General features: G+C 45.9%; 1 protein-coding gene across 1 annotated transcript in view; it reads left to right on the forward strand.

Moving 5' to 3' along the window:
• FAF1 (Fas associated factor 1) overlaps positions 1-7,695 on the forward strand; it is a 255,313-nt gene extending 247,618 nt beyond the window's left edge. Inside the window, exon 19 of the mRNA XM_066625992.1 lies at positions 5,058-7,695. Coding sequence (XP_066482089.1) covers positions 5,058-5,141 — 84 coding nt within the window. The 3' untranslated portion in view covers positions 5,142-7,695. The remainder of the gene's footprint in view (positions 1-5,057) is intronic.
• Positions 7,696-22,311: the final 14,616 nt, after the last annotated feature.

Here is a 22,311-nt window from a genome sequence, read left to right on the forward strand (position 1 = left end):
GGGAGGGCACCAGAATGACGTCTCTTGTTATCTGGTGTGCTCCCTGGGGCATTTGGTGGGCTGCTGTGAGATACAGGAAGCTGGACTAGATGGGCCTATGGCCTGATCCAGTGGGGCTGTTCCTATGTATGGGATGTGACTGCATTTGGGGAAATGTTACAGACCTGTACTTTTAACAAGCGACTGTATATTCTTCCAACAATGCATGCCCGATCTCATCTGATCTCAGAAGCTAAGCAGGGTCAGGCCTGGTTAGTACTTGGATGGGAGACCACCTGGGAATACTGGGTGCTGTAGGCTTATACCATAGTCTTTCGAGACTGAAGGTTGCCAACCAGTAAATGGGACTCACTCCTGGGTAAGTGTGGGTAGGATTGCAGCCTAGGATTATTAAAAATTTTCCTGCTTGATGATGTCACTTCTGGTCATGACATCACTTCTGGTGGGTCCTGATAGATTCTTATTCTAAACAGTGGGTCCTGGTGCTAAATGTGTGAGAACCAATGCTATAGAGATATGGCATATGTAGATAGATTCTGTTCCTGTTCAGGTTTTCAAACATTTCATCCCTTAAGGAACATAATAATTCTTTCAAATTGAGAATATAAGTACATAGTAGGCACACAAATTCAGAGCTCAGTCAACCATTTACAGCACAGTCCTATTCATGTCTATTCATAAGTAAGCCCCACTGAGTTCAATGGAACTTTACTCTCAGATAAGTATGTATAGCAGTACTTCCCAAATGTTTTAGGGCTGGGACTCACTTTTTGAAACAACAATATATCACGACCCACTTGACAAAAAAGAAAGAAAGTGGACCCTGCCATAGCGTGGGAACAACACTAGGAAAAAACTCAACAAAAAAGAGATCTAGAAAGAAATAATATTTTATTGATTGATAATAATTAATTAATTAATTAATTATTAATTAATAATAATCATGGTCCTGTGTTCCCAAGGCTGCTAGGACACCACCACCCCCCGGCCATTCTAGCATTACACTAGGCTGCTGGCCAGCACAGATCAGATTAGCCCCCTAGGAATGGCTGCCATGTGACACAGGCTGCCATGTGTTACAGGTGACACAGGGAAGTATATTCACTTACTCTGAGTTGTGTGTCAGCTACCTCCTAACCTGTGCTGGATGCAGGCGCGGGCCAATTGGCCTGCCTATTCTGGTCAGGTTAATATTGGACTGTCAACCTCTTAGCCATCCCGTATAGTATAACCCTAATTCAAGGAAGGAATCTTAAGTGTGGCAGAAGGTGACGTGCCTGTTGTGGTACATGCATCAATATATAGTATATCCACACCCCATGTGAAAAACATAATCAGGCCCAGCTACCTCTTAATTAGAGGGGGACAATGCCCACTGTATCCTATCCTCTGTGTCGGGCTGAAAAGCCCGACACTGAGTCTCTCAAGTCTGCACCAGCAAAATAATGAGACTTGGGGCTTTCCCTGAACGAAAGGGGCAAAAGTTTCCTTCTCCAGAAGAGACCTCTGGCAGGCTCTGGCCTCAGCAGTGCCACTGAATGTAGCGATAGCCATTTTTGCACCGCTGCTCCTGGCGGAGCTACTGGCTTCAGAATTGGGCTGTGACACTTTTGAGCAACCATTTTTACCAATGTAGTTCATCGTAATATTACTAAGGCTACACAATTACACTGAAGAACGAAGTAGCTCATCTCTTGACTAAAATATGCAACTTGTTCCTTAAAATGGCCATGGTACCTGAGGATTGGAGGATAGCAAATGTCACACAGATCTTTAAAAAGGATGGAGAGGGGACCAAGGCAGTTCTGGGTACAATGGTGAAATGCCTCATCAAAGATAAAATCTTAAAACACATAAGGGACAGGGAACCATTAGATATTTGATTTTCTCTGTTCATTTTGTGAACTTTCTGTTGAAAAGTGGTATATAAATACTGTTAATAATAATAATAGACGAACAAGCCTTGCTGAGGGAGAATCAGCATGGCTTCTCTAAAGGTAAATCTTGCCTTGCAAACCTTTTAGAATTCTTTGGAAACGTCAATAGGCATGTGGATGTGGGAGAACCTGTAGATATTATATATCTGGATTTTCAGAAGGTGTTTGATATGGTCCCTCACCAAAGGCTGCTGAGGAAACTTCATAGTCACGGAATAAGAGGGCAGGTCCTCTCCTGGATTAGGAACTGTTTGAGTACCAGGAAAAAGAGATTGGGTGTCAATGGACAGTTTTCACAATGGAGAGCGGTAAAAAGCGGTGTGCCCCAAAGATCTGTCCTGGGACTGGTGCTTTTCAACCTGTTCATAAATGACCTGGAGACAGGCGAGTAAGCAGGTAAGCAGCAAGGTAGCTAAATTTGCAGATGACACAAAACTTTTTTGAGTGATGAAGACCAGAAGAGATTGTGAGGAGCTCCGGAAGGATCTCTTCAAACTGGGAGAATGGGCAGCAAAGTGCAGATGCATTTCAGTATAAGTAAGTGTAAAGTCATGCACATTGGGGCAAAAAATCAAAACTTCACATATAGGCTAATGGGTTCTGAGCTGTCTGTGATAGATCAGGAGAGAGATCTTGGGGTGGTGGCAAACAAGTCGATGAAAGTGTCGACCCAATGTGCAGCGGCAGTAAAGAAGGCCAATTCTATGCTTGGGATCATTAGAAAAGGCATTGAGAACAAAACAGCTAATATTATAATGCCATTGTACAAATCGATGGTAAGGCTACACCTGGAGTATTGTGTCCAGTTCTGGTCGCCGCATCTTAAAAAGGATATAGTGGAAATGGGAAAGGTGCAAAAAAAGTGATTAAAATGAATGCTGGACTGGGGCACCTCACTTATGAGAAAAAGCTACAGCTTTTGGGGCTCTTCAGTCTAGAAAAAAGGCACCTGAGGAGGGACATGATTGAGACATATAAAATTATGCAGGAGATGGATAGAGTGGACAAAGATATCCTCTTTCCCCTCACATAACTCTAGAACCAGGGGACATCCACTAAAACTGAGTGTTGGGAGAGTTAGGACAGACAAAAGAAAATATTTCTTTACTCAGCGTGTAGTTATTCTGTGGCACTCCTTGCTACAGGATGTGGAAATGGTATCTGACCTAGATGTCTTTAAAAGGGAATTGGACAAATTTCTGGAGGAAAAATCCATCACAGGTTACAAGCTATGATGTGTATGTGCAACCTCCTGATTTTAGAAATGGGTTACCTCAGAATGCCAGATGTAAGGAATGGTACCAGGATGCAGGTCTCTTGTTGTCTTGTGTGCTCCCTGGGGCATTTGGTGGGCCACTGTGAGATACAGGAAGCTGGACTAGATGGGCCTATGACCTGATTCAGCAGGTCTGTTCTTATGATTGCACTCTAAATTCAGCATCCATGTGCAGTCTCTCATTGAGAAATCGTTTTGCATATGCTATAGAAAAAAGTAAAATCTGGTTCATCAAAACATCGTTTCAGGTGAAGTGCTCGTCTAAAGCAGTATTTCTCAAACTGTGGGGTTGGGACCCACTAGGTAGCATCTAGCTAAGCCACCATTGAAAATACAGAGTATAGAGCTGCTGGGCATGGTGGCCTCTCAGTGGGAGAGAGGCATGATGCTTTGCCTGAATAGGTGGGAAGTTGGGACATTGGAAAGGGGAAAGGGCTATGTGTTTGGAAAAAGAGCCAAGTCTGTATTCTGCTTTAACTTACAAACTGGAATGTTTTAATTCCAAGCTATGCAAAATAACAGCATGAGCATACTGTGTAATGAGACCTTTGGTTGATCACAGCTTAGGTTTGAAATTTAAATTGATGATATAACTTCATCAAGTTATATCATAACTTCACTTGATGGTATTAGTCATACTAGGATTGTGGTAGTATACAGATTTTTTTACTGAGTTAAGTGTGATCCCATCCAATCATCTAGTGTATAGACAATGTTTCACTAAGTATTAATTATTGGTAAATCATACAGCCTGGTTTTGCAAGCATGGATAAACAATTAATCCATGCCCTCTTCTGTAGGAGAGTACCATGGGAAACACCTTTTAACAAGAATTAAAAACCTGGCTGTAACCAGAAAAAGGTCATCATGTCTTGTTGAAATGCCAGTGGAATTTAGGCATGTCCTGAGGTTCTTTCTGGAACTGAAATGGAACTGCAAATGATAGGAGTTCAGTGCTCTCTGAAATGCTTTGATAAATCAAATTCAAACTATTAAATGATGAAGAGCCCAATCCTGGGCTCCTGCCGCCGTGCACTGTTGCAGACTGTTTGCAAGCCTCACTGCTGGGCTACTGCCTGTGCTAGCCCAGTGCTGGCAGGCTAGTGAGGGGCGGGCACCCAGCCTCCGCCGCTCGGTGCTCTCACGGACCGCAGAGCCATGGCATGGTAAGCGGGGGCAGGGAGCTCCGCTCCACCAGATCCATGGCGGTCGTGCAGGGCTCAGCACCCTACGCGAACGCCTTTACTTTATGGCTGACCTTTTGGTCGGCGGTAAAGTGAATAGCCCGGTTGCAGGGCTGCTTCCCTTACCCGGGAGAAGGGGACAAATTCCCCTTCTCCTTAGGTGCTGCCTGCGGTAGCCCGGGGCGCACAGATCCTGTGGCAGCCATTCTCGGTGCCACCGAGGCTGGGCACCCCGGGCAGCTCAGGATTGGGCTGGAAGGTGTCAAATGAACCTCTTAATACACTTAAAACACAAACTAAATATTTCGGATCCATGTAGAAATCCTAGAAGAGTGTCAGACATGTTGTTTCCATTCCCTGCACCTGTAACATTCCAGTAATCCCGTGAATAATTTGCACTGGCAAATTATGATAGATTCGCTATAAAAAGTAAAAAAATATTTTGATAGGTAGGAATATGGGATTCACCTAACAATAAATAAATTATTTTTCTTCTGGTTGTAGATATATATACATAAACTCCAAAGGGGTGTTGTTTTCCTGCATCTCCTAAATAAAAAATAAAAACAGATCTGTATCGGTCTGATTCTGAAAATGTATAGAATGCTACCTGTACTTGTCTTTTCAGATTTTCCTATTTTCTCTCTTTTATTTTCACAGGTGACCCAGCTGGATCCAAATAAATCATTACTGGAATTAAAATTGTACCCTCAAGAAACACTTTTCCTAGAGGCAAAAGAATAGCTCAAGCTGGATTGGAGGACTAAGTAATCCTTTGATAAAGAATGAGGCACGGCGAACGCTTTATCCAAATCACCGTGTACTATCATTTATCTTTAAAAAAAATCATCAGTGTCACAACTCTGCCTCTTTCAAGGAGCTGGGAAGAAAGAATAAATATAAATCCTTAAAGTTTTTCCCATACATGAGTATATGTTTCCCACCTCATTTAAATGAGCAGAGAGGAATTCTCTGCTGTAAACACTGAACACTATGACTCTGTTGCTCACTTACCATCTGGCTTTTGTTATAATTAATGCACCGTTAAAATGTGAGTGATTGTCAAGTAGAATTTTTACTCCTCAATTACCCCCTTTTTCACCAAGAATTCTTGGACATTTCTGCCTGTACTTTTGACACTAGAATACTGTATATTTGATATCTTGCTGAACCAGTGCTCTCATATATATATGCATTTTCTTCCTGTGTTTGGATTTCTACTTCACCACCTAATTTTTTTAAAGGCAGAAAATCAATAAATGGGACATTTTCAGTCTTGGAGATTTAACAGTATTGTAGTAGTAGAAAGCAGAGACTTTTTTGTTGGTACTTTCTGACTTTCATAAGATGTAAGGTTTTGTTTGAAGAATATAGTTTGACATATATGCAAGATATTTATTTACTGATTTTTTTTTGTCTTGGATCTCAGTTCAGATTCAATTTAGGGAGTATTTTCCATTACACTGCAGTGCGCAGAACTGCTGATGATGTGAATATCTAAATAATGTTCAGAAATGGGCCAGTATCAAACAACTGGCATCTAGCTTGACAGTTCAGGAATAAGCTGATATGGAGTACCAGCTTCTAAAAACCTTTCAAATAGCAGACACAAAAACTTATTTGCTCATCATTGTGGAAAAAAATTGCAATTCCCCTGCTTTTTTGGTTTCTTCTTTCATTCTGGCACTTGTTTGTATTTTTTTTCTGCTGTTTTTAAGCACCTTGTTTATTTCACCAAACAATAAAAATATAAAACTACAATGTATTAAGAAATCCTCCTCATTGCACATTTTGATTGCTCCTTACTAAGAAACATGTGTCTCCCAGGGATCTGGTTCTCCATAAATATTAAGTATATGAACCAATTGCACCTGCTGCCTAAAATTGCATCAAAATAGTTTTGTACACTTTTTTTTAATTGAAAAATTCTTACAGTGTACAAAAGAATCACAGAAACATCAGTTACTAAGCAGAACTTTTGTTTTTCCATGCTTTTCTGTAAGTAACTACTATTCGTTACTATAGCCAATTATGTTTCAGTTTGAAGAGTCATACTAATCAGAAACAAAATTTAGACGCATCTTCAGTCTCAGTTTCCTTTGGAGAGGGATGGAGATATGAAATTTGTGTATGGCTATTATTTGGTAGTAAATTAAGCAGATACACTCTGATTTTTTTTTACCAAAAATGTAAAATGTGGAGGGAGGGGGGAAGCCTTACTGTATCTGATAATTTTGTTTTTAGTGAATATACACAGGCCATATATTTAGAAGAAGTGATGTATTCATGTCAAGCTAAATATTTGTATGTGTGATAGGTCTAAATCATCTGCAATACACAAAACACAATCTAGGTCAAGTGAGAGTGCTCAACTAATATGAATTTTAATTGCAAAGCATTAAGAATGTATACTTAACTGTCTCCGAAATCAATAGGACTTAAAAGTGCTTAACAGACAGCCCAATCCTATCCCTGACACCACTGCCAGGTGCAGTGGTACCAAAATGGCTACTACTGTATCCAGTAGCACTGCTGAAGACATGAGAACATAAGACTCCAGAGATCTCCTCAGGGGAAGGCCCCAGGCCCCACAATGGGGCTTCTGAAGTCTGTGCTAGCTATTTTTCAACCCAACACAGAGGATAGGATACAGTGGAGCAGGACTCTACCAATCCCACCCGCTTTCCACTCTGGAATACCTCTCCCACCCCTAAAGACCTTACCACTGCCCAAGCTCTTCCCTTTCTCCAGGCGGTGTCCATCTGGCAAAAGCCTCAGTGCTGACTGGCTCTGGGCCAGTGCTGATGCTCCTTACACTCTGGGTGCTGTAAACATGCTTTACAGCACGTTTATGACACCTGGTGCTGGAGCTCAGCACTGGCGCTCAGAACCCATAGATTGGGCTCTTGGGTTGCATAGTACCCTAACTTAGCAGCCAGTAACTATCCTATCCAATTTTCCAGTGCTGGTGCAGCTGTGCCAATGGGGCATGCACTGCATCCTGTGGTGGGGAAACAGTCACAGAGGTCTCCTCAAGGTATGGGAACACTTGTTATCTTGAGGCTGCATTGCAGTTGCACCAGTGTTGGAACGTTGGATAGGATTGGGCCCTCAGTCCACAACTCATTTAGGGCCCAATCATGAGCTGGGTCAGTGCTGGTGCTGGGTGTCGCAAACATGCTGTAAGGCATGCCCGCAACACCCTGCACCAAGTCAGCACCAGCTCAGCACCAGTTGGTGCTGAGCTCAGCGGCAGCTGGACACTCCCCGGAGCTAGGTAAGAGCTCAGGGTGGTGGTGAGGGCTTCGGGGGCAGGGGAAGGTGTTCCAGGGCAGGGAAGGGAGGGGCAGGGGGAGGAACTGGTAGGGGGTTGGGACCTTTTGGCCCAACATGGAGTTCCTCAGCTCTGTACCGGCAAAATAGCTGGCCTAAACTTGAGAAACTTCATTGCAGGGCTAGGGGCTTTCCCCAGGGGAAGGGGTCAAAAGTCCCTTTCTCCCAAGGAAACCTTTGATGGCTGCCACAGGATGTAGCAGTAGCCGTTTTGGCACCACTGCACCCAGCGGTAGCCCCACATTTAGGTTTGGGCTGCTATTCAGGTAGTCTCATTTAGATCCTTGGCCTTTGAATTGTGACCTTATTTAGCACATATTTTCAAATACCCTTGTAGTCTGTCTCCCATCTAAGTTTTAAACATCCTCTTTAGTGCTTGAGCTTGTGGAAATAGAGATACGCATTGCGTACATCTTTTAAAAATTTCCCTTATCTACATAATCTGTTTTATCATGCTGCTTTCTCTTGCACAGTTTTATTTCAGTATTCTTTACATTATATTAGTTTATGACGGGCAGCCCAATCCTGAGCTGCCCAGAGCTGCGGGCCCCGGCGGCTCCACGGAGGATTCCTGCTGGATCCAGCACCTCCTGCGCTACCGCTGGACATCCCCTTCCCCCGAGTAAGGGAAGCAGTCCTGCAATGGGACTACTCACTTTAGCGGCGATTGTTTGGTCGCCACTAAAGTGAAGGCGCTCGTGTAGGGCAAGCAGCCCTGCCTGAGCGCCCTGGATCCTGTGGACCCCGGGTCCATGGACCCACCTCTCCTCCGCCCCGGCCACGCTTCCCCCACACCCCCAGCCACGCTTCCCCCCTCCCTGGAACGCCTCCCCCACGTCCCCGACCATGCCCCCATCTCCCGTTCCACAGCCCAGAGGTTACGGTGACCACCGGGCTGTGGAACCCAGGCGCCTGCCGCGTGCTGGCTCAGCACTGGCCGGAGCTGAGCCAGTTCCGGTGGGAGCCCGGCAGTAAGCCCCGCAACCATGCCTTATGGCACATTTGCAACTGTGGTCTGCGCTGCGGAGGCGTAGCGCGGACCACAGGATCGGGCTCTTAAGCTCTGAAAAATCCATTGTAGACCATTCTTCCAGTTTAGACACCCCAGTCTAACTTTTCACTTTGCTAATTTTTCTCATCCCATGTAATTTGTTACCATTGTTCAGAAACTATGATGATGATTTACAGGATAGGCTTTGGATTAGCAAAATATATGACTACTTTGAGTTCCGGTCCCCATGGGTGCATTCACTTAACGAAAGTGCTCATGTGCCAAGGTAGTTTACAAGAGTGACAATTGTTCCAGAATTTTTAAGAGTAGCTTTCTATCTCCCATTAGAGCAATTGACATTTCAGCTCATTTATGCAGTGTGGTTACTGATATACATCCAGCATGAATCTGGCTGCAGGGCTCTGCCAGTCCACATGCAGCTCAGGCCATGCAGAAATACTGAGTGTTCTCTGTGAACACTCTGTGAACCGTCTTCTTGGGGGACTGCAAAAAACTATCTTCCTGTTGAAATAAAATTTGCTAACAATTGGTTGATCCTGCTTTTGGATTTTTATCCTTTGACACAATTTAGGGAAACCATCTTTTATGATCAAAACTCTTCACGAACATGGGCCCATAATGCTGCTTGTTCCTTCATGTAGCAATAGTATTTTATAGATAATTTTATATGTGCCCCTTTTCTGTCTGTTCCAAAACAATTATGATATTCACATTGTTTGCTGATATCAGTCCCACCAGCCTTTTATTTTCATAATGTAAGCTGTTAACCCACCCAACTGTTACATTGTTACTACAGACCAAATCTTTGATTCCACTTTTACATTGTCAGCTTCCTCATATTAATGGATTATCATTAATGTCTTGAATGCATTAGTATTAAATCTTAAGGCATTATTGTTGTCAAATAATGGAATCTTGTAATGAAGTGTTCCCTTTTCACTATTACCCCATTCAATATGATGGGGAAGGCGGGAAGCTCATTTACCAACAGCCAGTGCAGCTTCTGATATATCTGCTCATTTCGACCTGTTTTAACTGTTAGTAGAGATTATGCAAAAACCCAAGTGTCTGTATTTTCTTCATCAACACTCTTTACATTGAATGGGGTGAGGTTTTATGGAACTGCCTTTTTTCAAAAAACAAAACAAAACAAAAAAAATGTAGCAGTACAGAACAATGGCTTTCATAAATTGTACCTTTTCAGTGACATTAGAAACATTAAATAAATTTGCAATTACACTAAAGTTTTGACTAAAATCTAATTGACCTTTTTGTTTTTAAAGATGCCATGAATGTACTTTCACTCCTCTGTATTCATAAAAGAAATAAAGTCTAAAACCAGAAGTCAAGCCTAGAATAGTCCAGGGTGAATAGCTTTGCTTGTGTGTGTTAGGCTTTTGAAAGTGTTTGAAAGACTGTAGATATACTACAATACACTTCCATATATACTTAATTGTATCTTGTTTACTATATTTTGCCAAGGGCAACAGTTTGGCATGCATGTTAGATATGGGCCACAATCCTGTTCTATCATGCCACTGGTCTGACACAACCATTCACAGACCTTTTAAAAAAAATTCTTACTCAAAATGGTTCACAAAGGAAATTAAAAGCATACTGAAAGTACATGCCGAATTCTATTTTGAAATTCTTAAAAATGTTAATTTAAAGCTAAAGACAGTTAGGCATGTGCATCCCTATTTGCATTTAAAAGACTCCACTGGCTAGGACCACTGAATAGCAATGGCATAACTAGGGGCATGTAAGCCACACTGGGTGATGTGCATGGGGGGGGTGACATCACAACTGCCCCAAGTGTGTAAAATCTATCAAGATTTTACAAACGTGGAGCAGTTGTGATGTCACATCCCCCCATGCACAAATAATAACACCATATGTTATGTCAATCAATGAAGAATGCAATGAAACAACTCACGTTGAAATATCTCTATTCTATCAAAAGTTATAGCCAAAAAACCGGCAGGATGGGGCAATAGTTCATCACCAAGCCCCCACCCGAGGCGCTGCCCTGCCTACTTCATGGGAGGAGGATGGTCCATCGTAGGGGTGATGCACTAGCCTCCTGCACTGGGTGATGCAAACCATAGTGGCACCACTGCTGAACAGGACCTTGATGTGCCTTGCAATTTGTATTCAGGCGCAAGTTTGCATCCATGTCATCTTTGTACTCAGAAGGCCATTTTCTTGCACCAATCACCCATCAGGACACTTACATTTCAAGAAAATTGATAACCTGATATGTTAACATATTGCAAACATGCATTACCCCTTTCTGAACGTTAATACCAATACATTGCATGTAAATTGGCAATTGGTCCGTCTGGCATGCCAATAGATTAATTCAGTTTGGAATTCTGTATTTCATAGGACTTGCAGCTAGTGAAATTCACCTACATTTTCTCATGGAACTGTTTGAGTGCAGGCACAAAAACTGATCTTGGGGTTCTGCACTATCTGAACTGACCCCCAAGATGCATTAAGCAAGGCAGGTGAAAATGACACCCAGTTCACACAGTTGCTGCCTGTGTAACTCAGAGAGGGGGGCAAAAACAGGTCTGCGAAGCCTTAAACCCGTGTTCCGTAGGCTCCAAGACCCATGGAATGTTGCAGCGTTGGGAAATACATGTCCAAGAAATTCCCCAGATATGCAGAAATATTTAAATTTATTTAAAGAAATTGAATAAAAAACGGAATAGAAACCTACCATGAAGAGACCATACACAGTGCCCCCCCTCCCGCCCGAGCCATGCAATATTGAGTTGTGAATGGGACTTGTGGAATGTTGAAGCGTCTTTGAGGTCAAGGTGTCAATTTAAAACAGAATTAAAATAGGGGTGGGCCATGAATTGCTCTGCTCATGGCCATAACAATTTATTGTACATATTCTGGAGCTGGGGGATGGGGGATTGAAGTTGGGAAGATACATGTTATAGATTTAAAAACACCACTCCCTCCACTATACAGGGAAGTTTCAAGGGGAAACGGTGCCTTTTCCTTTTCCCACTCCCTAAAATGTCCCCCTGCAGCATTTATTTGTACAATATCATGCTCAGGGCTGGTACCAACCACACATCTAACCCTCTAGTACTGGAATTGGCAACCTATCATCCACAGGCTGAATACAGCCTACCCGCTGAAGTAATCTGGCCCACCAACTGAAGTCCAGCCCGCGTGGAACTCAGCTTGGGAGGCAAAGTCTTCCACCCAAGTCACTGGGCACCAGATGGGACATAGCAGAGAAACGAGTTCTGCACAGGATGCTTCCAGGACCTTGGCAACCCAAAAGTTTGGTGATGATGTCACCGATGAATGTCCAGTCCCTTTAAATAAAAAGTTGCCAACTCCTGCTCTAGTACTGTATAGTAAGGGAAGGCCTCAAAGGAAAGGTAAGGAACAAAGGTGTCACTTTTCCTGACACTCCCATCTCCCATCAAGGCCTGAACCACTACAAGGCTCTGGTTCCATGGTGGTGGTAACCCTGTTCACTAGTGCTCCTCTTAGGGGCTGAAAAACTGCAACAGTTAGCTAAAGACCCCATTTATTGAAATGAATAGAATCTGTGTAGGCTGATAATTGTCTTTGTTTTTGCAGGTTAGTAAAATCATTCACTGAATGACACAAGGTTATGAAAGGGACTTGAAGACATCAGCAAATTATTTTTCACATAGTGGAATTCAATTGCTCTGTAGTCCATTCAGATGTCATTGGTGTGCCTTTTAAATAAATACAGCACATTGCTAGTTTGCAGTTAGGGACAGATACAATGACATGAGAAAAGCCCTCCAGCTGTTAATGCAGGTGGAGGGAAACTTGTCCGGTTCCCGCCTGCGTGGTGAGCAGCTATTGGTCGGGGGAGGGGGCAAGCTGGGGTGTGTAGTTTAAAGGCTGGCGCCCAGGCTTTCCCAGCATCTGTGTTCCTCACCATGTTTGGTCTGTAAGGTGGGGATGGGGGTTTGGATGAGCTCTGCCCAAGGGAAGGATCAGAAGTGGGCCCCGTGGAACGCAGGGGACCTCCTTCTGAGTAGACGTTTCTGGAGGGTGCGCTCAGTCCCTGGCCCCATGAGTGGAGGGAAGTTTGCAGCTCCTGCTGCTGCTGCTTCCCAGGAGGGCGTGACCCGCCTGATGCTGAGCCACCCAGGGTTGCTGGCAAGGGGGGCTGATCACTGATCCCGGGCCCTCCCCGCCTGCCCGAGGCGGGTCACAGTGCGCTCCACGTGGGAGCGGGCCGCGTGACTTGGAGCCTGCTAAAGGCATAGGCGCCTGGCTACTGCGCTACAGCTCTGCTGGTAGGCAGGCGTGCCCAGGCTACAGGAGGTGTCCCAGCGAGCAGGCGACCTCCGGATCTCCACGGCGTGAGTGCAGCCCGGGAGGCGGGCACCAGCTCAGCGCCCCCACCGGGCCTGCAGAGGGTCACCCACTTTCAGGGGAGCAAGCCCCAGGGACTGTAATGGGGCTTACATCTGAGGAGCGAGGCAGAGGCTGGGGCTCTGGGGATGGAGCCCCAGCCATGCTTTCCAGGAAGTAAACCCCAGGGACTATAGTGGGGCTTGCTTCCGAGTAGGCATGCAGAGGCATGGACCATAGGACTGCAGTCCTCACCCCACTTTCCAGGGAGTAAGCCCCTTTGGGCTATAATGGGGCTTGCTTCTGAGTAGGAATGCAGAGGCTTGGACCATATGGCTCCAGTCCTAGCTCCACTTTCCAGGGAGTAAGTCCCACTGAGTATAACGGGTCTTGCTTCTGGGTAGACACGGAGCACAGGAGATTACCCCACTCACATCCCAAGGGGTAGGAGGGCATGAGGGACTAGCTACCACCGCAGTGGCCATCACACAACCTGGGCTTATAGTGTCACAGGGTGAAGGGGCTCAGGGCTCTGCTGCAGAGGCTGCAGTTTGCGCCCAGGTGTGGCAGGACAAAGGAGGCCCTGCAGGCCCCCCACCAAACTCGGTGGCATTGGATGCCTTGCCTGCCAACTCTGAGGTCAAGGGTGCATGTGGATGCAGCCACCACAGCCTCTTGCAGCTCAACCAGCATCAGCAGGGGATTCAGTTACAGCGTTGCAGCTGTCCAGTTTCTTCTCCACCCCTCTCGGGGATCACCTGGCCTTGTCAGTGAAGGAGAAAATCTGGAAAGGGGAGTTTGTGGATATCTTCTCTTTGCTTCATAAAGAACCTGAGACTTCTCCTGGGGTTGGGGAACCCACAAAAGACCCTGAGGTTGTGAGGCGCAGGAAAATTGACAAAAATTGGTCAAATTGGTTGGCTGGCTACCTCATATACACAAGGGTAATGATAGAGTGCCACCTCAGGACACAAAGCTAAAAAAGAGGACAAGTCCTAGAAAAAGAGGATACAAAGCTATAAAAGAGGACATGTCCCAGAAAAAGAGGATGTTTGGTCAAATTGGTTGCCTGGCTACCTCATATATGCGAGGGTAATGATAGAGCGCCACCGCAGGACACCTAGCTAAAAAAGAGGACATGTCCTAGAAAAAGAGGATGTTTGGTCACCCTGCAGGAGATAAAGTCACATATTCAAGGCAGAGAAGGAATCATAAAAAAAAAAAGGCGAACCCCATCCTGTCTGAACAGGAATGTCTTAACTTGCCTCTCAAACACCTGAAAAGAAGGCAGATCTTTAGGGTGGGAGTCCAGTTAATGTGGGTTTATGAGCAGGGAAGTTGTAACAAGAAAGTCTCAAAAAGAAAGTCTTTCCCTCTCCTTGTGCATTTCATTGGAATTACAAACAAGATGGCATGGAGGCCTTGCCTCCTTCCTTGTGGGTTTGGCCTCTTAGCGGCTTTTTATTTGGGGGTTATTTGGGGGCTGCCTATGCAAAAATAGGGAAAGGAAATGGGGGCCTAGGACTTGTGAAGCACTACTAGACCCATATTACACCTGAACTCACCTGATAATATGCACATTCTGAACAAAAAGGCCTTTGCAGACATCTAAACCTGCATTAAATGAAGTTGCTCTGCCTCCTAGCCTGCAAACCCTCATTAGAATGCCTCAATGGAATTCCCATGCAGACAGCTCTGGGAATGAGTTCTGGGCCATTGGCAATGTCATTCCCCTATGTGTTCATTTAATGTGATTTGAACATCTGTAAAGGACTCACTTAGGCTTGCAGCTTGGGCCAATAATTTGAAATCAGTGACTGGTTTGGAAGATGTGGTGTGGAGGGAGATACGGCTGATCCACCACCTCTCATTCCTCAGGGGTACTTTAGTGAATGATAGTATACTGCAGGATTTTGCTCGGTGCAGTACACGTCATTTGATGAGGCATTGGCTATTCTCAGTGGTTGTGGGGCTCGGGCGCAAATGGCGAAATGCTACATTGAGTCTGCATTTCAGCTGCTGCCAGTCCACCCAGATGAGCTCTGCCTGCTGGGTTTTGCTTTCGATAACCAATTTTACGTGGACAAATGCCCTTAGAGGGGCTTCTAAGCCTTATCACTGGATCAGAGTGACACCAGCAATGCGGGAGGGTATGGACATGTGGGCTATCTTCCTAAATGCTGCAAGTCCACTCAGATGCTGCAGGTGGCACAGGCTTTGGGGTTTATTTTGGGGAAGTTGGTGCGCTGGCAGATGGCCCTCTGGTTGGCACTCGGACATTACAGCTGATTTGACCTTTTTAGAGCTTTTCCCCTTCGTGGTTGCTGTCCACCTCTGGGGGTTGGAGTTTAAGGACTCCACAGTGCAATTCTGGTACGATAATCTGGCAGTAGTTCACGTTATAAATCGGAAAACCTCCCGGTCCCCAAGAGCCATGCGTTTAGTACGCGCCTTTGTACTGCAATGCCTACGTCTTAACATGTTATTTGTGGCAAGGCGTGTGCCGGGCTTGGCTAATGGGATAGCAGATGCTCTCTCTCGTTTCCAGGAGGAACGTTTTTCGCCAGTTGGCACTCTGCATGAGGGAAGAGCCGGACCCCATGCCCCAGTGGTTGTAGAACCTTGAGTGTGAGAGTCAACAGGGCAGTGAATGCCTCCCTGTCCCCAAGCAACTGGGCAAGTTATAAAAGGAGAGTAGGTGAGTTTGAGGGCTTCAGGGCTAGTGCTGGCCTTCCGGGTGTTTGGCCCATCCCCCCGGAGCATGTGATGCAGTTTTTAGTCAGACTCAGGTCAAACGGCAGGGCAAGTAATACACTTGGCGGCTATTTGGCGGCCCTGGCTTTGGAGGCCCAGGCGCGCGGGCTGTCTGACTGCACCGGGGATTTTCTCATTAGGAGAATGTTAACAGGGTGGTCATGTGAGTCCTCTAAGGGAGGGGACAGTAGGCAGCCTATTATGTTTGACCTCCTGGCCTCACTATGTGAGTCATTCAGTGCAGTCTGTTTCACTGCATTTGAAGCACTGCTGTTTAGGACTGCTGCCCTTGTCCTTTTTTGGAGGGGGGCCTTCCGCCCAGGTGAGGTTTTGGCACCAAGTAGGTGGGACTCCTCTGAGCGTGCCCTATGGGTCGCGGATGTATACTGGACCCAGGCTGGCATGAGGCGGAGGCGGTCGAAGACAGACCAGGTTGGTCATGGACGGCGGGTCCAACTGAATGGGGCAGGGAACTCCCCACTTTGCCTGGTGGCAGGGCTGTGTGAGTATGTGGCTCAAAGAGGCATGTCCACTGGGCCACTCTTTGTGCTCAAGTGAAAGGAGCACTGTTGTGCTGGGAATGGGGCCGACGTAGCGCAGGAGGCGCACAAAGTGAGCGGATTATGCAGGGGATGGACAGAGTGGATAGGGAGATGCTCTTTACACTCTCACATAATACCAGAACCAGGGGACATCCACTAAAATTGAGTGTTGGGCGGGTTAGGACAGACAAAAGAAAATATTTCTTTACTCAGCGTGTGGTCGGTCTGTGGAACTCCTTGCCACAGGATGTGGTGATGGCGTCTAGCCTGGATGCCTTTAAAAGGGGATTGGACAAGTTTCTGGAGGAAAAATCCATTATGGGGTACAAGCCATGATGTGTATGCGCAACCTCCTGATTTTAGAAATGGGTTATGTCAGAATGCCAGATGCAAGGGAGGGCACCAGGATGAGGTCTCTTGTTATCTGGTGTGCTCCCTGGGGCATTTGGTGGGCCGCTGTGAGATACAGGAAGCTGGACTAGATGGGCCTATGGCCTGATCCAGTGGGGCTGTTCTTATGTTCTTATGTTCTTATCCCATGATGTCAATGATGGCCCCCCAATGGGGCAGAGGAGACTGGAGCCCCTCACCAGGCAGAGGAGGCTAGAGCCCCTCAGCAGTTCACCAAGCAGAGGAGGCTGGAGCTCCTCACCAGGTTCCAGTTCCTGGCTGTGGTGAGGAAGTGTTTGGATGGCCTTGGCCAGGACTCAGCCAAGTTTGGCCCTCATTCATTGGGGCAGCAACAGCTGCTGCTGGCATGGGTTATGATAATGGGGAGATCAAAAGAATAGGTAGGTGGAGATCTCAGGCATTTAAGAGCTACGTGCGCCCTGAGGCAGGTGGGTCGTCTTAGTTATCACCTGAGTATTCGTGTTTACTTACATTGTTTTGTTTTTCATTCTTTAATTGTTAGGTTTGGGCCTTTCCCTGCCAGCGAGGGCACTGATTTGTGGCCACTCCATTGTGGACCCACAAGCAAGCTCTCAAGAGTGAATTTGGATCTCAGCTGGGTCTGGGAGCACAGCTTTCAGTGCAGTGGGCCGCCAGAAGAGGGATGAAGTGGGGGCAGTTACTGCCCATGGTATATGAGTGTATACAGGGAGCTCCTCCTCCCCAGGTGCTTCTCATACACCTTGGCGGTAATGACCTTTGCCTGAGGACTGGGCTGTCCTTAGGCAGCAGGCGGCAGAAGACCTCGCCACACTGAGAAGCTGGATGCCTGGCCTGATCATCATATGGTCGGATCTGCTTCCGTGCTGGGTTTGGAGGTGTACCACAAGCCCGGCTGGAGTTGATAGAACCAGAAGGAAGGTGAATACGCACCTGGGGAGGGAAGTGTTAGCAGCCGATGGCCTGGTGCTTTGCCACCCAGATATAGTGAGCTCTCTGCTGCACCTTTACAGGGGAAATGGCATGCATCTCTCAGAGGTTGGGAACCATATCTTTCTGTCAGACTTGCAACGGGTCCTGCAAGTACTCTTAGATAGGGCGGGGGGGGGTGCTAAGCGCTAGGCTAGCCCCCCTCATGTGGCAGGGTAGTGTGGGAATGGGAGGAGAAATAGGGAACCAGTGTCTACCTTAAGGCAAGCAACAGGCCAGATTAAGGCCAGTGCGGAGCCCCGAGGTTACCTGGATTGGGGGCAGCCTGGCTTGACCCCGGAATGGAATTGGGATGCTTACTCTGTGGTTCCCTGGCTCAGGGTGGGCAGAACAATTCAGCTGGCTGGACCCTGTTTCCAGGGGTTGGTGATGAAGAACCTGGGGGAGGCTTGGGCGAGCTCAGGTTCTGAGTCAAGGCGGTTCACCCAAAAGGAGGGCTCAGACAGGAACTGTTTCCTCCTAGTTAGGAGCCTGCACTAAAGGGGGGTGGAGTATAGTCAGGACCCGTTGCATTGCACCAATCGCTGCACAGCCTTGTAATGGAATAAATCATGGCCCTGTTTCAACCAAGTCTTTTGTGTCACGCATGTTTGTGGGGGGATACCTGGGCAAAAGATTTGCTGGATCAGATCAGAGAGCCATGTAGTCTAATATCCTATTTCACACCATGACCAACCAACTGCTTCTGGGAGGCTCGCAAGCAAAAAATAGGGCCGTGTCTCTCTCCAGCCATTATCCTCTGTAGCTGGTATATAGGTAGGCTCCCATGCATCCTGCCATTGAACCATGAAGTAGTGCATAGCTGTTATGACAAGTAGCCACTGATAGACCTATCCTCCACGAAACTGTCCTTTTAAAGCCTTCTAAGCTAGTGGTCATCATCACATCTTGCAGGAGTGAATTCCATACATTAACCATGTGTTGTATGAACATGTAGTTTCATGGGATGACCCCTGTTTCTAATGTTTCATGAGGCAATTATTGGGCAGCCCAATCCTGAACCTCCCAGCACCTGCTAGAGCAGCGGCACCAAAGCAGTGTGGGTGCCAGGAGGCAGCTGGAGGATGCGTGTGCGGAAAACCCTAAGCCACACAATGGGCCTTCTCAAGTCTGCACTGGCTATTTTGCTGACGCAGACTTGAGAAACTCCATGTTGGGGGGGCAGAGCCAACACTCAGCGAAGTAGCAACGAACCTCGGGGGCTCCCGGAGGGTTGCTGAATAGATGTGTTTTTCATGTGCCTCAACAACTAAGGCACTCTTCGGTGCCAGGAAGACGGTACAAAGAGCTCAGAGCTTGACGGGGGAGTCTTTTGAAACAGGCAATTTCAAGGATTTTTCTCCATTTGCTCTGAGAAACTCCATGTTGGGCCAGAAGGCCCTTGAATTTAGGATAAGGTGGAGCAGAGTTTTGTATGGAAAGCACACTAACAAATTTATTGTGGCACATGTATTCATGGTCAAGGACCATCAGATTCATGAAATGGCTGTGTAACTGGGTAGGCCTTTATAACACTGGCAATGGGGGATAGTGAAAGAAAAATTAGATAAATTGTTTTGTATTGGTCATAAACCATAACCGATCAGACTGTATAAAATGTACAGATTTCATACTGTAAATAAGGATAAAAGCAATGAAAACATGAAAACATGAATACAAGTTTGCCAGGAAATTACTGATCACCATATGAATATAGTCTACAGCCAATTCCATGAACATCCCATGTTCAGGCTACAACTAATACAACTAAAAGCAGCCGTTGTTCTGGAAATGTTCATATTTGAATGTGCCAGTAATAATCCAATTGTTTCAAAGTTTGCCAAGTGAGAATGTTTCTCCAGACTTGGATGAAGAAACATACACAGCCAACTTCTTCAGAAATAGAGCATTTCAAAAGTAAAGGGCTATATCTTCCAATGTGTGTGCGCTATCCATGTAAGCAGAATTAGTAGTCAAAGGCCCCAATCCTATCCAACTTCTGATGCAACCATGCCAATGGGGCATGCACTGCATTCTGCGATGGGGGGGGTAGTCATGGAGGCCTCCTCAAGGTAAGGGAACCTTGCTCCAATGGGTGGCAGGAGAGCTGACAATGCATGGAGGAAGGGTCCAGCCTTCCTTCCGGTATCCAGATAGTACGCTATTCAGCACACTGCTGGAAAGGGCTTTACAGTGTTTTCTCAACTGAACGTACATTCTGCTGCAGGCTGGCCCTGATAGGATTGGGGTTAATGGATTGGTCAATAAGACAATGGATTTGGGGGCAGTCTTGCCTCCTGTAGCTGCAGGAGTTTGCTCCGGATATTCAGTAGGGTTGTATGTAGTTGGGCCACATCACAATGAAGCCTCTGAAAGTGTTTTGTGAGGGTATGGTGACTCCATACTCCAATGTGAAGCAGGAGTACTGGAATTTATTAGCACACTTGATACTGTGGAATTTGTTCACAAAAATCCTGGGAATTCCTAACTCATTACAGAACGTAATTGTCTGCTTTAGATGTTTATTTTCACTACTGATCTTGCAAGCCTGTTCCTCACCTAGACAGGCATGAGTCATATGTATGCTAACTGATTCATTATATTCATTTGACTGATTTTTGTATTAATTTGTGTTTTGGGCACTATACACTCTACCACTATCTCTTGTGTTTCCTGACTTTTTGCCATCATTGAATAAAAATAAAACCATGTGTGTTTTTTTCTTCCCCCTGTATTTAAAATGTATACAGAACCAAAAGAGATGACCATTTCATGAAGTCAAAGATGTGTGGTCTGAACCACAAAAAAATTGTGCCACATTTACTTTAAAAGGTGCCTCAAGACTTATGCTTTTTTGCCACATAATTAACAAAGCCACTTTTTGAAATTTGCCTACAAGATTGCCGGCTTGTCCTGTAGTCATCCAATATTGTACATCAAGTATAGCTGGTTTTGATTGCATGAAAAAGAAAGAACAGATTCCTACATCCCTCTCATGTGCTCTGTATTGCAACATGCAACAACGTGTTCAACAAAGCACCACTTGCTCCCCACACCTCTTGTGTCCACTAAAATTTCAAACAGATACTATTTCTGATATGCACCAATACCCATCCTACCTGCAGGAGGTACATTACACCTTGCGCCTGTTCTAGTGTATATTTTATTTTTAAAAAATTGTATAACCTGCCTTTTCACTTAATTTTAAGGTGCCCAAGGCAGCTAACAACATAATAAAAAGTACAGTCAATAAAATTAATGGAGTTCAATAAAAATAATAGAAGTGTGCATCATAAAAGGATAAAACCAAGAAGAAAGCTCTGCAGCAACAACTAGGAACAGCTAAAAGAAAAAGAAATGTTCTCAGCCCCTGCTAGACAGCCAACAGGGAGGGGATAGTTCTCTCTTCACTTTACTGAGAGGAAGTTCTACAGCTGTGGTGCCACCAGAAAGAAGTCACTCTCTCCATCACCACCATCCTAGCTTCAGCTAAGTGTAGCACACTTAGGAGCCCCCCCCCCCCATGACCTCAGGAGACAGGTGGTTTCCTACATGAAGGAGCAATCCTTCAGGTACTCTGGTCCTGAGGCATAAAGGGCTTTAAAAATCTGAGCCAGCACCTTGCTTTGTGCCTGGAAATTATTATTATTATTAACAGTATTTATATACCGCTTTTCAACTAAAAGTTCACAAAGCGGTTTACAGAGAAAAATCAAATAACTAAATGGTTATTTAGTTTACAGACTAAATTTTGTGCACTCAAAAAAGCCCTCCTGTCTGCCCCGAGCCTCTTACCAGTGTTTATTGTGTACAGGGCCATAGCTAGGGAGGGCCAGGGGGGGTTTGCCCCCCTGAGCCAGCAGTTTGCGCCCCCCCAGCATTTTTTCCACACTTGTCATGTAAATGTAGTTGAATGTCCTCCAATTTAGCTCCTGTTCCTTGAAAACTCAGCCTCTCCCTGCAGGCAGCCTCCTCCAATCAGCTCAGGCTCTGATGCTTAGTAACTCACCTTAGGGGCCAATCATAGTGATCTGCTGATAGTCACAGGACACCAGAGAGGCAGGCATGAAAAAGCCTGGTGGGAACGTGCTCAGTGCCTTCAATCACCTTCCTGGGAGCTGAGTGGCTGTGTAGGCACTTTGCAGGACCCTGGAGGTTGCTGCTGAGTGGCATCCTTTGGGGGTGAGAAGGCAGGAGATTTTGGATGGGCCATTTCTGCTGTTTGGGTCTGGTAGGGCCTTTCTCTTTGGGGGGAAGAGAAAAGCATGGCTCTGGCATCTGAGATTTTGGATGGAACATTTTTGCTGTTTGGTTCTGGTAGGGCCTTTCTCTTTGGGGGGGAGGAGAAAAGCATGGCTCTGGCATCTGAGATTTTGGATGGAACATTTTTGCTGTTTGGTTCTGGAAGGGGCTTTCTCTTTGGGGGGAAGAGAAAAGCATGGCTCTGGCATCTGAGATTTTGGATGGAACATTTTTGCTGTTTGGGTCTGGTAGGGCCTTTCTCTTTGGGGGGGGAAGAGAAAAGCATGGCTCTGGCATCTGAGATTTT

This window comes from Tiliqua scincoides, chromosome 4 (genome assembly GCF_035046505.1).
Source record: "Tiliqua scincoides isolate rTilSci1 chromosome 4, rTilSci1.hap2, whole genome shotgun sequence".
In the NCBI taxonomy this organism is placed as follows: Eukaryota; Metazoa; Chordata; class Lepidosauria; order Squamata; family Scincidae; genus Tiliqua; species Tiliqua scincoides.